At 42.7% G+C, this 13613-nt stretch overlaps 1 protein-coding gene across 2 annotated transcripts in view; it reads left to right on the top strand.

Moving 5' to 3' along the window:
* Positions 1-64: 64 nt before the first annotated feature.
* The window catches only part of LOC138974184 (BOS complex subunit NOMO1-like), a 49714-nt gene continuing 36165 nt past the window's right edge, over positions 65-13613 (top strand). The window contains exons 1-9 of one of the 2 annotated variants that reach the window (XM_070346891.1): positions 65-215; positions 933-1068; positions 1537-1637; positions 2073-2179; positions 5338-5410; positions 6590-6667; positions 7803-7877; positions 10185-10316; positions 11518-11607. In XM_070346891.1, coding sequence (XP_070202992.1) covers positions 66-215; positions 933-1068; positions 1537-1637; positions 2073-2179; positions 5338-5410; positions 6590-6667; positions 7803-7877; positions 10185-10316; positions 11518-11607 — 942 coding nt within the window. In that variant the 5' untranslated portion in view covers position 65. Of the gene's footprint in view, positions 216-932; positions 1069-1536; positions 1638-2072; positions 2180-5229; positions 5303-5337; positions 5411-6589; positions 6668-7802; positions 7878-10184; positions 10317-11517; positions 11608-13613 lie in introns of both variants that reach the window. The other variant, XM_070346892.1, reaches the window with a different exon arrangement.

Raw genomic sequence — 13613 nt, 5'->3', positions numbered from 1 at the left:
AACTTTAAATGGTTTATCCTTGAACGGTACGTAAATGTTGATTGAAATCTAGCTTCATCTCACACATGTCCAAAATGATGGAAGCCGGATCAGCAGTTCGTCTATTTTTCTTTTTATCAACCATTTTCCGTCCCGTTTTACTTCAGGGAGATGGAGTGCTGGGCTGCGGAGGCTTTGTTAAATCCGATGTGGACATCAACTTCTCGCTTGTTGAGGTAAGACCATGGGAAATCGTATGTAAGGGTAGCGTCATCTGAAGCAGACAGCATGACGATGTGACATTGTCAGTTCAGTGAGTTACTCTAGGCACGCCTTTTGCCGATTAGTTCTTGCGTGACGAAAACGATTGCGTCCAAAGGCCGCGCTGACCTTCTTTACTGATGTGAGGCATTCTTCTGGGCTTGGAGAAGCCTGCTCTGGTTTAGATTCTTAGAGATTAGCCGAAAAATCAGGCAATGTGCCTTTTGCATAGTTACAGGCTCGATTCAGGCAGGTCTTCTCCAAATAGCCAAGTGATGCATTTGGGGAATTCGAGTTTGTGTTTAAAGCATAAGCTAGAGGGTGTGAGTGTGTGAAGAATGTATATATGTGTGTGTTGAGTGGCATTATTAAGCAGTTTATAACTGCATTTGAAACAATAAAAATTTTTTATTAAGTCAGTGCATTTCTCTTGAAGAATATATATATATCCACTGACTGTAGACAGTGCTAGACCTAGTTTATGAAAGGGAGGGGCTTCCAAACTGAAGCAGGGTTACATGACCTGACCAGGCGGGGGGTTCTTCCCCCCCCCCTCCCCCTCCCCCTAATCCTGCCCTGCTGGAAGTCTTGAAGACTCCCCCTTTTTCCGTCTAGTCTTTTGCTTATCCTTTTGACCAATTAATCTCATTTATTCGTAGTTCATTGTACACAAATTATTTTACTTTGTTCAGGTAAAACTGTACACGCCTCATGGGTCCATCAAGTACCAGACAGACTGTGCCCCCAACACAGGCTACTACCTCATCCCGCTCTACGACAAGGGTGACTACATCCTCAAAGTGGAGCCACCAGCTGGATGGAGCTTTGGTTTGTCTCCCTTTTTTTCCCTCATCAAAATTCAAACGTGTCGACTGTTTTCTTCCACAATGTAGATTAGAGATTTATGGTTGAATAAAAATGCACCCACGGTCATATATATTTATTGTGATTTGGGATTTAAATATGTCTATTTTATACTCTTTTAGCAGGAGAGGGATGTGAGTTGGGTTGGGAATGGAGGACTCAAAATCATTCAATAAACAATGTTGGGGAATAACTCTGTCTGAGTTTGTATTGGCCATGGAGAGTTTCACCCCCTGAAAGTGAGTCAAACTGTAACAGTCTTGACCAGTCGAGACCAACGATCGCAGCAAGTAATTGACTCTGATGTGTTTGTTATGCAATGTCTCCTTCCCCTTCTTACTCCCTCTCCTTACAGTCTTCAGCTGCACAACCCTATCGCCCTTCTGTTGGGAGAAAAATGGTGACATTTGTGTGCTTGTGTTGATTTTTTAGAACCAACCAGCATAGACCTGCATGTGGACGGCACCACTGACAAGTGTAGCCTGGGGGAAGACATCAACTTTAAATTCACTGGATTCTCCGTCACTGGAAAGGTTGTCAAATGTCTTCTTATCTTTATATATCTTTGTTATTTTTGTTATTTTTGGAGTAGTCATTGGTTTGTCTTTAGACACCTGTCTGTTTCCATCAATTGTTATCAAATTTACATTAAAATGTTTCTTTTCAAGTTTCCATCAAATGTCATAACATTTTTCTTTTTAAGTTTCTATCAAATTTGTTTCAAATGTCCATACAATTTCTCTTTTGAGTTTTGCATATCATTTTTAAGTTTTCATGAAATTTCTCTGTTAATGTTTCCATCAAATGTCTCTTCTCAGGTGTTCATCAATTTTTGTCAAGTTTCCATCAAATTTCATCACATATCTATTTTCAAGTTCCCATCACATTTCTCTGTAACTACGTTTGTACAAGTATGACTTGCATTATGGTTGTTGCTGTAACACCTGAGTGTACCTACATGTTGCCAGGTGGTGAGCGAGGGGCAGACGGAGGGACCGGAGGGGGTGTCACTGTCACTGGTAGAGACCAGAAGTCAGGCCGTGCAACAGACTGTTCACACCAGTGTGGGGGGAAGGTGAGTGGTTTCTACACAATTTTCTACTTCTTCGTCTTGTTCGCTTCCTCAGACATCTACTTGGGTACTCTTTCACGGTGTTGTTCCCAGACTCACAGGGGGGGGGGGGGGGGGGGGGGCAATAGTTCAGTTGAACCTGGATTGAAAATATGCATGGGTCCAAATGTCCTGGTTTAAAAAAAACACAAAAACAATGTTCAATCAAAAGAACTCCTAGTCCTCTATGTCAAAAATATCACACAGGTTCTTCTCTTCTTCTTCTTGGCGTTCGCAGAGGTTACACGATCAGTCCAGCACTGGTGATAAATGTTGTCGTTTTCTCCAACTCCTGTCGACTGCCGTATAGTTTGGTCTGCAAGGGAGTTGGTGACGGCCACACTTCTTTTCGTTCCTCATCTAGTAAGGGACATCGCTGTAAGATGTGTTCCGCTGTTTGGTCCTCTTGACCGCAGGCACAGGTTGGTGATGGCGCCAGCTTGAACTTTCGGTTCATGTGAGCATTGAGCCTGTTGTGGCCAGTACGCAGCCTGATGAGGTTGACTTGCTGCTCTCTGGACATTGTGTGGTAGTCATCTCTGTTTGTCCTTGGCCTCATCAATGCCTTGATGATTGTCTTCTGCTCACTAAAGCTGACACTGTTTTCAGGTTGGTCTTCCACGGCTCCTTCTTTTGCCAGCTCATCTGCCCTTTCATTTCCTGGTATCCCACAGTGTGCTGGTATCCACTGGAGGACAACTCTTCTGGTTTGTCTGACCATCTGTAATGCTTTGGCCAGCTGTGGGAGTTTGTCGTTCTCTAGGGCCTGAAGGACTGAAAGGGCGTCCGAGAGGAAGACAACTTGGTAGCAAGGGTCTGCGGAGTCCTGAACCAAGGAGGCGGCCTGCATGAGAGCTTCTGCTTCTGCTTTATAGTTTGTGCAGTGTTTGCCAGTGGCAACGCTGGATGTAGCTGTATGTCCCCCAGGGAACTGGATGAGAATGCCTGCACCTCCATTGAGCACGGCGTTAGTTGCTGATCCATCGGTGTATACATGGATCCACGCCTCTTTTGGGTACTGTTCGTCGATCAGGGCTAAGGTGAGTGCCTGTCGAGCTGTGTCATTCTGATCTTCTCCTGAGGTAACATGTGGAACACTGGTGCAGATCTGGATGCCTGGTTTCTCTGTTGCCTTGGGGGTTTCCTCTTCTTCTTGAGTCAGAGGTAGAGTGTTCTGTGGAAGGACTTCCCTGTACTGTCGAGAAAGTCTCTTGCTCTCGTGTACAAAACTGCTCCGTTTAAGCCGGTTCTTGGTGAGGTTGCTCAGTCTGTGCTTCATGGGGTGGTCGGGTAGGCACTTGAGCTTCTCGGCCTGTACCATAGTCTTGGCTTCTCTTCTCTGACAGAGGGGTTGGGTGGTGGTAAGCTTCTCCATTTCCTTGATGGGCGTGGATTTCATTGCACCGGTGATGAGTCGGAGGGCCTGGTTTTGCACACGGTCAAGGGTCTGCAGGTTTGTCTTGGCTGAGGTTGACCACGCTGTGGAGCCGTACTCGAGGTGGGGTCTGATTGTTCCCTGGTATACTGTCTTCAGTATCTTCTCGTTCGCTCCCCAGGTGGTACCTGCCAGCTTCCTGAGTATGGCTAGCTTGCGCCGGGCCTTTGTCTCTGCCTGTGCAATGTGTGGTTTCCAGGTCTGCCGTCTATCAAAGGTGACACCAAGGTACGTTGCTTCTTCATCCTCTCTCAGAGGAGTTCCACCAAGCCTAATGGTTCCGGCTTTCTGCTTTGGCGACAGTGTGAATAGGGTGGTGGAGGATTTCTCCTTGTTGATGGAGACGCACCAATCTTCTGCCCATGCGTTCAGCCTATCTGCCGCTTGCTGCATTCTGTAGGTGGCAGTACTTGCGTGCTCCTCCTTGCACCAGATCACAAGGTCGTCTGCGTAGAGAGCAGCTTTGATCCCCTTGGGCATCTCAGACACCAGATCGTCGATGAAGAGAAGGAAGAGTGTGGGGGAGAGGACTCCGCCCTGAGGGACGCCATGACGAAGGAGGAACTTCTTGCTTTTGGTCTGGTCGACGTTAACTCTTGCCCTGCGGTTATAGAGGTAAGAGCGAATCCACTGGTACATGTTGCTGGTTGAAACACTGTGTCAAATCAGAGAAGAATGTGTCACTGACCAGAGAAGAATGTGTCACTGACCAGAGAAGAATGTGTCACTGACCAGAGAAGAATGTGTCACTGACCAGAGAAGAATGTGTCACTGACCAGAGAAGAATGTGTCACTGACCAGAGAAGAATGTGTCACTGACCAGAGAAGAATGTGTCACTGACCAGAGAAGAATGTGTCACTGACCAGAGAAGAATGTGTCACTGACCAGAGACCAAGGCCTGAGAACAGCACTGCTTTGAGTTTTCTCAAGCAAGGTTTGTTTTGGTAAAGGATGTTGTTTTGGTTTGCTCTATTAAATGCTTGTTGAAAGACTAACTTCACTTGTTTCTTGTTTTCTCTCAACAGTACTGAAATTGGGCTTCTGCTGGGTATGAATTAGTGTACAGAATCTCCAGAGGTGTGTTTGAAAAGTGTAGAAAAATGTACACACAGAAATATGAATGGTATTGTTAGATGTTTAAATATGACGTTATGATTTCATAAATGTGATGGACTCTGAAAGAGTCTCTGTGTGAGTGAGAAGTACAGTATAACTTGTTGTTGTCATGATGTGTTCTTTTTCTGTGTTGCCTAGCTACACCATCACGGGAGTGATGCCAGGCGAGTACACAGTGAAAGCCTCTCACCCCAAGTGGAAGTTCAACAAGGTGAGTACTGCCACCACTCATCATGTGTTGCCTAGCTACACCATCACGGGGGTGATGCCAGGCGAGTACACAGTGAAAGCCTCTCACCCCAAGTGGAAGTTCAACAAGGTGAGTACTGCCACCACTCATCATGTGTTGCCTAGCTACACCATCACGGGGGTGATGCCAGGCGAGTACACAGTGAAAGCCTCTCACCCCAAGTGGAAGTTCAACAAGGTGAGTACTGCCACCACTCATCATGTGTTGCCTAGCTACACCATCACGGGAGTGATGCCAGGCGAGTACACAGTGAAAGCCTCTCACCCCAAGTGGAAGTTCAACAAGGTGAGTACTGCCACCACTCATCATGTGTTGCCTAGCTACACCATCACGGGGGTGATGCCAGGCGAGTACACAGTGAAAGCCTCTCACCCCAAGTGGAAGTTCAACAAGGTGAGTACTGCCACCACTCATCATGTGCTGCTACAGGCCTACCTCTTTGACCTATTTATACAGGCAAAGCAAACCACGACAGCAGTGATACGCAGGGTGGCTCCAGCTCTATATGAATAGGAGTCCGGGACTTTTAACTTCATTGCTGATACATGGGTGTTACTCTTCCGGCTTTTGCCGGATTTCCGGTTTTTGAAAAAATCTGAAGCCGGAAATTCCGGTTTTCCGGGTTTTCAAAACAAAAAACAAAAAAAAGCTTCGTTTCGCGAAGTTGAAATAACGAGCAGCGGTTCCAATCCAACTTTTGACACCGGTTCGCGTGCTTTCTCGGTTCGCTCCCTTGGATTTGCCGCCATCTTGCTTATTATGATTTGGTTTCGTCGGTGTCCAGAAACTTTCTTTCAAACTTGAGCATTTTGGACCCCTGCCTTTCAGGTTTTTTTGATTTTTCCCAGTAACACCCATGCTGATAACCATTTTTTATGATACCTGTCTGAGTACAAATGGAACCTCCCTTTCAAGACTTCCAACCTTTAAGGCCTAAGAAGGGAGAAGGTTTTAAAGGTGGTCGTCTACATTTTTGCTTTTTTTCAATAATCTTATGGTTAGATTTCGCTAAAACGTTATGTCAGATGATGAATAAACCATGGGGGAAAAAGTTATAGAAAAAAAAATATATGTAAAAAAAGATTTTATTTTGGGGTAGCGTGACTCACGCTTCCAATATTTTGTTTTCTGTTTGCTGAGAACATGTGCTTTGCCTAATAATACTGACCAATCAAATTCATGTCACTATGCTTATAGCCACGCCCAAACAAGTGCAGCAACAGTTTGACTCTGGAGCGCTGTCCACGCTTTTTTTTAAACGCACGAAATGCACGGAAATTGAGAGGAGTTTTGCGCTTGGCATTTTCCAAATAAAGATATCCTACTATGAGTACTACGCTGGAATACTACAATGAATTTTCAAACGGCTACACTGGCTTCGTCTTTCCTGATCGAAAGGGGGTGTATTGTTGATATTTGTAGATAATAGACTCTGCATTTTAATGGTCAAATGGCGATTTCGGTATAAAAATGTAGACAAGGACCTTTAAATTGTGGGGTCGCATAAGGACAGATCCGTTGTAACAACACTGGGAAACTGTATTGATTATAAAGTTGTTTTGCACTGTGCAGGCAGAGACCAGGGTCAAGGTGGTGGATGATAACGTCAACGCTGGAAACGCTCTCTCTGTGGCCGGCTACGATGTCAAGGTCAGTATGTTCACTTGTCAAGGTCGTATTAGACTTACAAAAATAATTCAATGATTACATTTTTGTGTGTGTCTGTTTTCTTTGGAGGAGCAAAGTCGCTTGTTTACCCCCCGCGGGTTAGGGGGAAGAATTACCCGATGCTCCCCAGCATGTCGTAAGAGGCGACTAACGGATTCTGTTTCTCCTTTTACCCTTGTTAAGTGTTTCTTGTCAATGGTTGTAAAGATTTTAGTCAAGCAGTATGTAAGAAATGTTAAGTCCTTTGTACTGGAAACTTGCATTCTCCCAGTAAGGTAATATATTGTACTACGTTGCAAGCCCCTGGAGCAATTTTTTGATTAGTGCTTTTGTGAACAAGAAACAATTAACAAGTGGCTCTATCCCATCTCCCCCCCTTTCCCCGTCGCGATATAACCTTCGTGGTTGAAAACGACTTTAAACACCAAATAAAGAAAGAAAGAAAGTCGCTTGTTCATCATAAAGCTTGGTATTCTCTTAGGTGCCAGGAGATTAATTTTTCATAACTCTCACTTACTCTTGCTCCAGGTGTCATATGTATTTAGACACTTGTCTCTATGTTTTTCAGAAATGTTCTTTTCTATTAAAGGCATATGTACTCGATGACTATACACGCTAATTGCTTTACCAACAGCTGGAGACATGCTAAATTAAGTTCCCTGCAAAATATTGTGGTCTAGGACCCCTTCAATGTTGAGATATGTTAATTTTCATTTTGATCTGGATCGTCCTATTTATAGATTTGGCAACACATGTAACGTTGATGCAAGGGAGCTAACACCGCGGCTTTGTTGACATCCTCACTTTTTCAGAGGCTAGAACAAGCTGTAATGCATGTATTATGGTCCGCGCATGGTGACATATCGTCATTATATGGTCTTATGGTGCGTTTGACATCGACTATGGGCAAACTACACTTTGTAAACACGGGAGCGCGTACATATGCCTTTAAGTATAGATTTTCTTTCCTCTCTGGAAATTGCAAGTTGATTGTATCAGCTGAGCTTCAAGTCTTCTGCACATGTATGATCAGTCTTGTTTGCGATACTGAAGTTTAATAAAAATATTTCCTGGTAAAATGGAACAAGGTGACAGTGTGTGCATTTGTGTTTCACAGGGTCAAGTATTCAGCGAAGGAGAGCCCATGAAGGGAGTTAACTTTGTCCTCTTTTCTGCTAATGGAAAGAAACCGGTAAGCAATTATGTTCTGTCACTCTTTATGTTTCCATTATTTTAAAAAGTATGGCTTGCCTTTTTATTTTATTTTATTTTTTTTACAATGGTGTTACTGTTTGATCAATAGATATCAAGTCCCCGATGTGTAATAATAATAATAATAAGAACATTTATATAGCGCTAAATCAAAAACTTTCGTTAAAAAGGCTTGCTCTAAGCGCTTGACATCTAAACTAAAACGTCATTCACACTCTTTACAATGATGTACAAGAACTTCATGTCACACTCTTTCATTCAGTATAGCACCATTCACACAGTTGTTATTCTGTACAAGACAATAAGTTAGTCTAACATTTAGAATGTTCATAAGATGAAAACAAGAGAAAACCAGACTGATTAAAAACTGCTTAGTGCTAACAAAGCATGAATCTTAATGATAACGTAATACATGTTTAACTGTTAAGACCATAAAAAACCTATATGCTAAAATAACTTCGAACTTTTAAGAACTTCTTATAAGATACACAGCACATCTAGATAAACACCAGAATGATAAAACAAAAGGCAACTCGTTAAAACTATTAAATGCATCAATGTCTAAAACACGAAAGACTCAAATATAAGATACACAATTCTCTAGAATTGTTTATTAAAACTGAAACCGACCTGCTCAAAGTAAACCATACCCACCCCCTCCCTACCCACCCCCAACCCTCCTCCTACACTAAATACTAATTATTTCTACTCTTAACTTCCCAACTACACGTTATCCATAAACTATGCACAGGAACATGTGTGTCAGCATTATGTGGCACCGACATGACTTGTGCATATCTAGCTTACAGCTAAGGGTTAAAGTTAAAGGACTACTGCAGTGAAAAATTATATTTATAATAATTTAAAACAAAAGACAAAAATAACAAGCTGAATAGAGATAGAACCGTTACAGAACAGGATGGCAAAATGTTGCGACTTTAGGAGTTGTGTTTCTGGAAGAGGTGAGTTTTGAGTGCTCGCTTGAATGACTGTACTGACTGAGAGTGGCGAATGTGAGAGGGGAGAGAGTTCCATTGAGTAGATGCGCAAAATGCAAAAGTGCGTTGTCCATATGCTTTTGATTTTGTGTGTGGGATGACTAGGGTGCGGCTATCAGAAGAGGAGCGGAGTTGTCTAGCAGGAGTGTATACAGTGAGAAGTTCAGAGAAATAAGCAGGAGACGAGGCAGAGAAGAAGTGAAAGCAGAGAGTGGACAGTTTGTATTCAATGCGGGCTTGGATGGGTAACCAGTGGAGTGTGCGGCGAAGTGGTGTGACATGATCTTTTTTTCATGCTTTGAGGATCAGGCGAGCTGCAGAATTTTGAACTTTCTGTAGTTTGTGCAGGAGGTAGAGTGGACAGCCAGAGAGAAGAGAGTTACAGTAGTCAAGTTTAGAAAGAACAAGAGAGCAGACTAGAGTGTTTGTAGTTTGAACGGACAGAGTATGGCGGATGGTTGCGATCTTGCGGAGTTCAAAGTATGCGGACCTACAGATGTTGGAGATGTGCTTGTTGAGTGTCATGTCTGAGGAGATGGTGAAGCCGAGGTTTCTAGCTGAAGAAGAGAGAGATGTCGGTATTGCCTACTTGGACAGACGAAGGTTGAGAATTTGGGAACTAAGTGGACTTTTTCATGCACAGAAGTGCCTCTGTATAGCAGTAATCGGAAGAATGCTGTTGAAATTGGTTGAATGTCTGATACATTTCTTTTTTTTACTGGACCATTTTCAAAAATTGTTTTGTCAACAGTAAAGAAATACAATACAGCCGCAGACATTGTTTTGTCAACAGTAAAGCAATACAATACAGCCGCAGACATTGTTTTGTCAACAGTAAAGAAATACAATACAGCCGCAGACATTGTTTTGTCAACAGTAAAGAAATACAATACAGCCGCAGACATTGTTTTGTCAACAGTAAAGAAATACAATACAGCCGCAGACATTGTTTTGTCAACAGTAAAGAAATACAATACAGCCGCAGACATTGTTTTGTCAACAGTAAAGAAATACAATACAGCCGCAGACATTGTTTTGTCAACAGTAAAGAAATACAATACAGCCGCAGACATTGTTTTGTCAACAGTAAAGAAATACAATACAGCCGCAGACATTGTTTTGTCAACAGTAAAGAAATACAATACAGCCGCAGACATTGTTTTGTCAACAGTAAAGAAATACAATACAGCCGCAGACATTGTTTTGTCAACAGTAAAGAAATACAATACAGCCGCAGACATTGTTTTCAGTTTCATTGTGGATGACAATTTACCCTTTGTTTTACACAGGCTGTGGGTGGCTGCGATAAGGCGCTGCCCAAAGGATACCCCTCCGCTTCCCAGCAACCCTTGTGTCACGTGACCTCCCAGGCTGATGGCTCCTTTGTCTTCACTACCATCCCCACTGGGCAGTACTACTTGGTGAGTTAGCTTGCACACAAAGATGTCTTCACTACCATCCCCACTGGGCAGTACTACTTGGTGAGTTAGCTTGCACACAAAGATGTCTTCACTACCATCCCCACTGGGCAGTACTACTTGGTGAGTTAGCTTGCACACAAAAACGTCCCTGTGTATTGCGAGGATAGCATGAACCAAAATCAAAAAAAGACTGCTTAGGAAATCTGCAACTGTTGATCTGGCTTTATGTCTGTCGTTGTCTGCTGTTTGAATCTGAAGAGAAGGTACTGATGTTTTTAGTAAGGTTACAAGCCAGCTTTATTCATCAAAGACAAACTAACAATCAAGCTGGATGCAATTACTCCGTCGCGATATAACCTTCGTGGTTGAAAACGACGTTAAACACTTTTTCTTTATTTGGTGTTTAACGTCGTTTTCAACCACGAAGGTTATATCGCGACGGGGAAAGGGGGGATAGGGGATAGAGCCACTTGTCAATTGTTTCTTGTTCACAAAAGCACTAATCAAAAATTTGCTCCAGGGGCTTGCAACGTAGTACAATATATTACCTTACTGGGAGAATGCAAGTTTCCAGGACAAAGGACTTAACATTTCTTACATACTGCTTGACTAAAATCTTTACAAACATTGACTATATTCTATACAAGAAACACTTAACAAGGGTAAAAGGAAAAACAGAATCCGTTAGTCGCCTCTTACGACATGCTGGGGAGCATCGGGTAAATTCTTCCCCCTAACCCGCGGGGGTTAAACGTTAAACACCAAATAAAGAAAGAAAGAAAGATGTAATTACCTTTTAGCAGGAGCCAAACTAATAGGGACATAAATACATAAACCTGTTTACATCAAACTGTGCAGCCCTCAAAGTCCAACAAATGGTGTACTCACCTTTGGCTAGTGATTATGAAAATGTACAAGCCAGAGAGCAAACTTTACTAGCCAAACCAACAATTTGTTTCAGCAACTTTACTCGCATTTGGCGAGTAGATGAACATTTCTACTCGCCAGTTACATGTTTCTACTCCCCATGGCGTGTCAGAGGATGTTGGAAATGTTTTCATTGGGCTGTGTATCATCCAATTCATTTCAAGAGCTGGTCTCTAAGTTTAAAACATTGAAGAAGCGGAAGACTAGGTTGTGAAAGTTTGAGTGGACATGTTGAGCTATGTTGACAGACATTTTGTAATGTTGTGCATTGCAGGTACCATTCTACAAAGGGGAGCACATCACGTTCGACGTGGAGCCAGAGAAACTGGACTTTGAAGTCACGCATGACTCGGTCGCCTTTGAGGTCAGTGCATGGGTCAGATTAATGTTCTAGCTGATACAAAAGTATATCGTCCATCTCCCATAGAAGTACCGTACTTTTCGGACTATAAGGCGATACTTTTTTCTTTTTTTTTCACTTAAAATCGTGGGGTCACCTTATACACGACGTCGCCTTATTCTCGGATAAAATAGGTTTCACGAGCACTGTGAACTTGAAATCAATGAGCAACTAACAACCATTTAAGTGAACACAATTCAAGCAATGTTGATCGCCGAAAAAATTACCTGCACATTAGTTGCGTTGAAACACGACAGTCGACACTCGGTCTCTTGACACTTCAACTTGCACTTCGACTTTGCCACTGTCAAAATGCCGAAAACGAAGAGAGCTTCATACGACGCTGCCTTCAAGATTAATGCCATCGATCTTGCGATACGACTGGAGAGCAACCGAAAGGCAGCTTTCGAACTAGGCCTGAACGAATCCATGGTTCACAAATGGCGTAAACAGAGAGATCAGCTGTTGGAAAGTAAAAAGTCACGCAAGGCTTTCCGCGGAAAAGATTTGAAACAGTGTTTCGTGCCGATTTTGAGCGGTCGCCATGTTTGATCATTGATGTTGTTTTTGACTCACATGCGAAGCAAAAGTGAGTCTATGTACTCACCCGAGTCGTCCGTCCGTCCGTCCGTCCGTCCGTCCGTCCGGACGTCCGTCCGTCCGGAAAACTTTAACGTTGGATATTTCTTGGACACTATTCAGTCTATCAGTACCAAATTTGGCAAGATGGTGTATGATGACAAGGCCCCAAAAAACATACATAGCATCTTGACCTTGCTTCAAGGTCAAGGTCGCAGGGGCCATAAATGTTGTCTAAAAAACAGCTATTTTTCACATTTTTCCCATTTTCTCTGAAGTTTTTGAGATTCAATACCTCACCTATATATGATATATAGGGCAAAGTAAGCCCCATCTTTTGATACCAGTTTGGTTTACCTTGCTTCAAGGTCAAGGTCACAGGAGCTCTTCAAAGTTGGATTGTATACATATTTTGAAGTGACCTTGACCCTGAACTATGGAAGATAACTGTTTCAAACTTAAAAATTATGTGGGGCACATGTTATGCTTTCATCGTGAGACACATTTGGTCACATATGATCAAGGTCAAGGTCACTTTGACCCTTAGGAAATGTGACCAAAATAAGGTAGTGAACCACTAAAAGTGACCATATCTCATGGTAGAAAGAGCCAATAAGCACCATTGTACTTCCTATGTCTTGAATTAACAGCTTTGTGTTGCATGACCTTGGATGACCTTGACCTTGGGTCAAGGTCACATGTATTTTGGTAGGAAAAATGTGTAAAGCAGTTCTTAGTGTATGATGTCATTGCTAGGTTTAGTTATTTGACCTTGACCCTGAAGGTCAAGGTCATGTCAAGGTCAAGCATGTGAGTCGTATGGGCTTTGCCCTTCTTGTTTGGTTCTATTTCCTACGTACGATGTTTTTCCTCATTTTTTGAGTCACTTGAGAAAAAGTGACTCTATGTAATCGGTCAGTGTTAGTCTGTCCGGCCGGCCGTCCGTAGACACCACCTTAACGTTGGACTTTTCTCGGAAACTATCAAAGCGATCGGGCTCATATTTTGTTTAGTCGTGACCTCCAATGACCTCTACACTTTAATGATGGTTTCGTTGACCTTTGACCTTTTTCAAGGTCACAGGTCAGCGTCAAAGGAAAAATTAGACATTTTATATCTTTGACAAAGTTCATCGGATGTGATTGAAACTTTGTAGGATTATTCTTTACATCAAAGTATTTACATCTGTAGCCTTTTACGAACGTTATCAGAAAAACAAGGGAGATAACTAGCCTTTTCTGTTCGGCAACACACAACAACTTAACGTTGGGCTTTTCTCGGAAACTATAAAAGTGACCGGGCTCAAATTTTATGTGAACGTGACTCATTGTGTTGTGAATAGCAATTTCTTCCTGTCCATCTGATGCCTCATATAATATTCAGAACTGCGA

This window comes from Littorina saxatilis, linkage group LG8 (genome assembly GCF_037325665.1).
Source record: "Littorina saxatilis isolate snail1 linkage group LG8, US_GU_Lsax_2.0, whole genome shotgun sequence".
In the NCBI taxonomy this organism is placed as follows: domain Eukaryota; kingdom Metazoa; phylum Mollusca; class Gastropoda; order Littorinimorpha; family Littorinidae; genus Littorina; species Littorina saxatilis.
The sequence above is the reverse complement of the archived record's forward strand: the minus strand, read 5'-3'. Positions and strand labels throughout refer to the sequence as shown.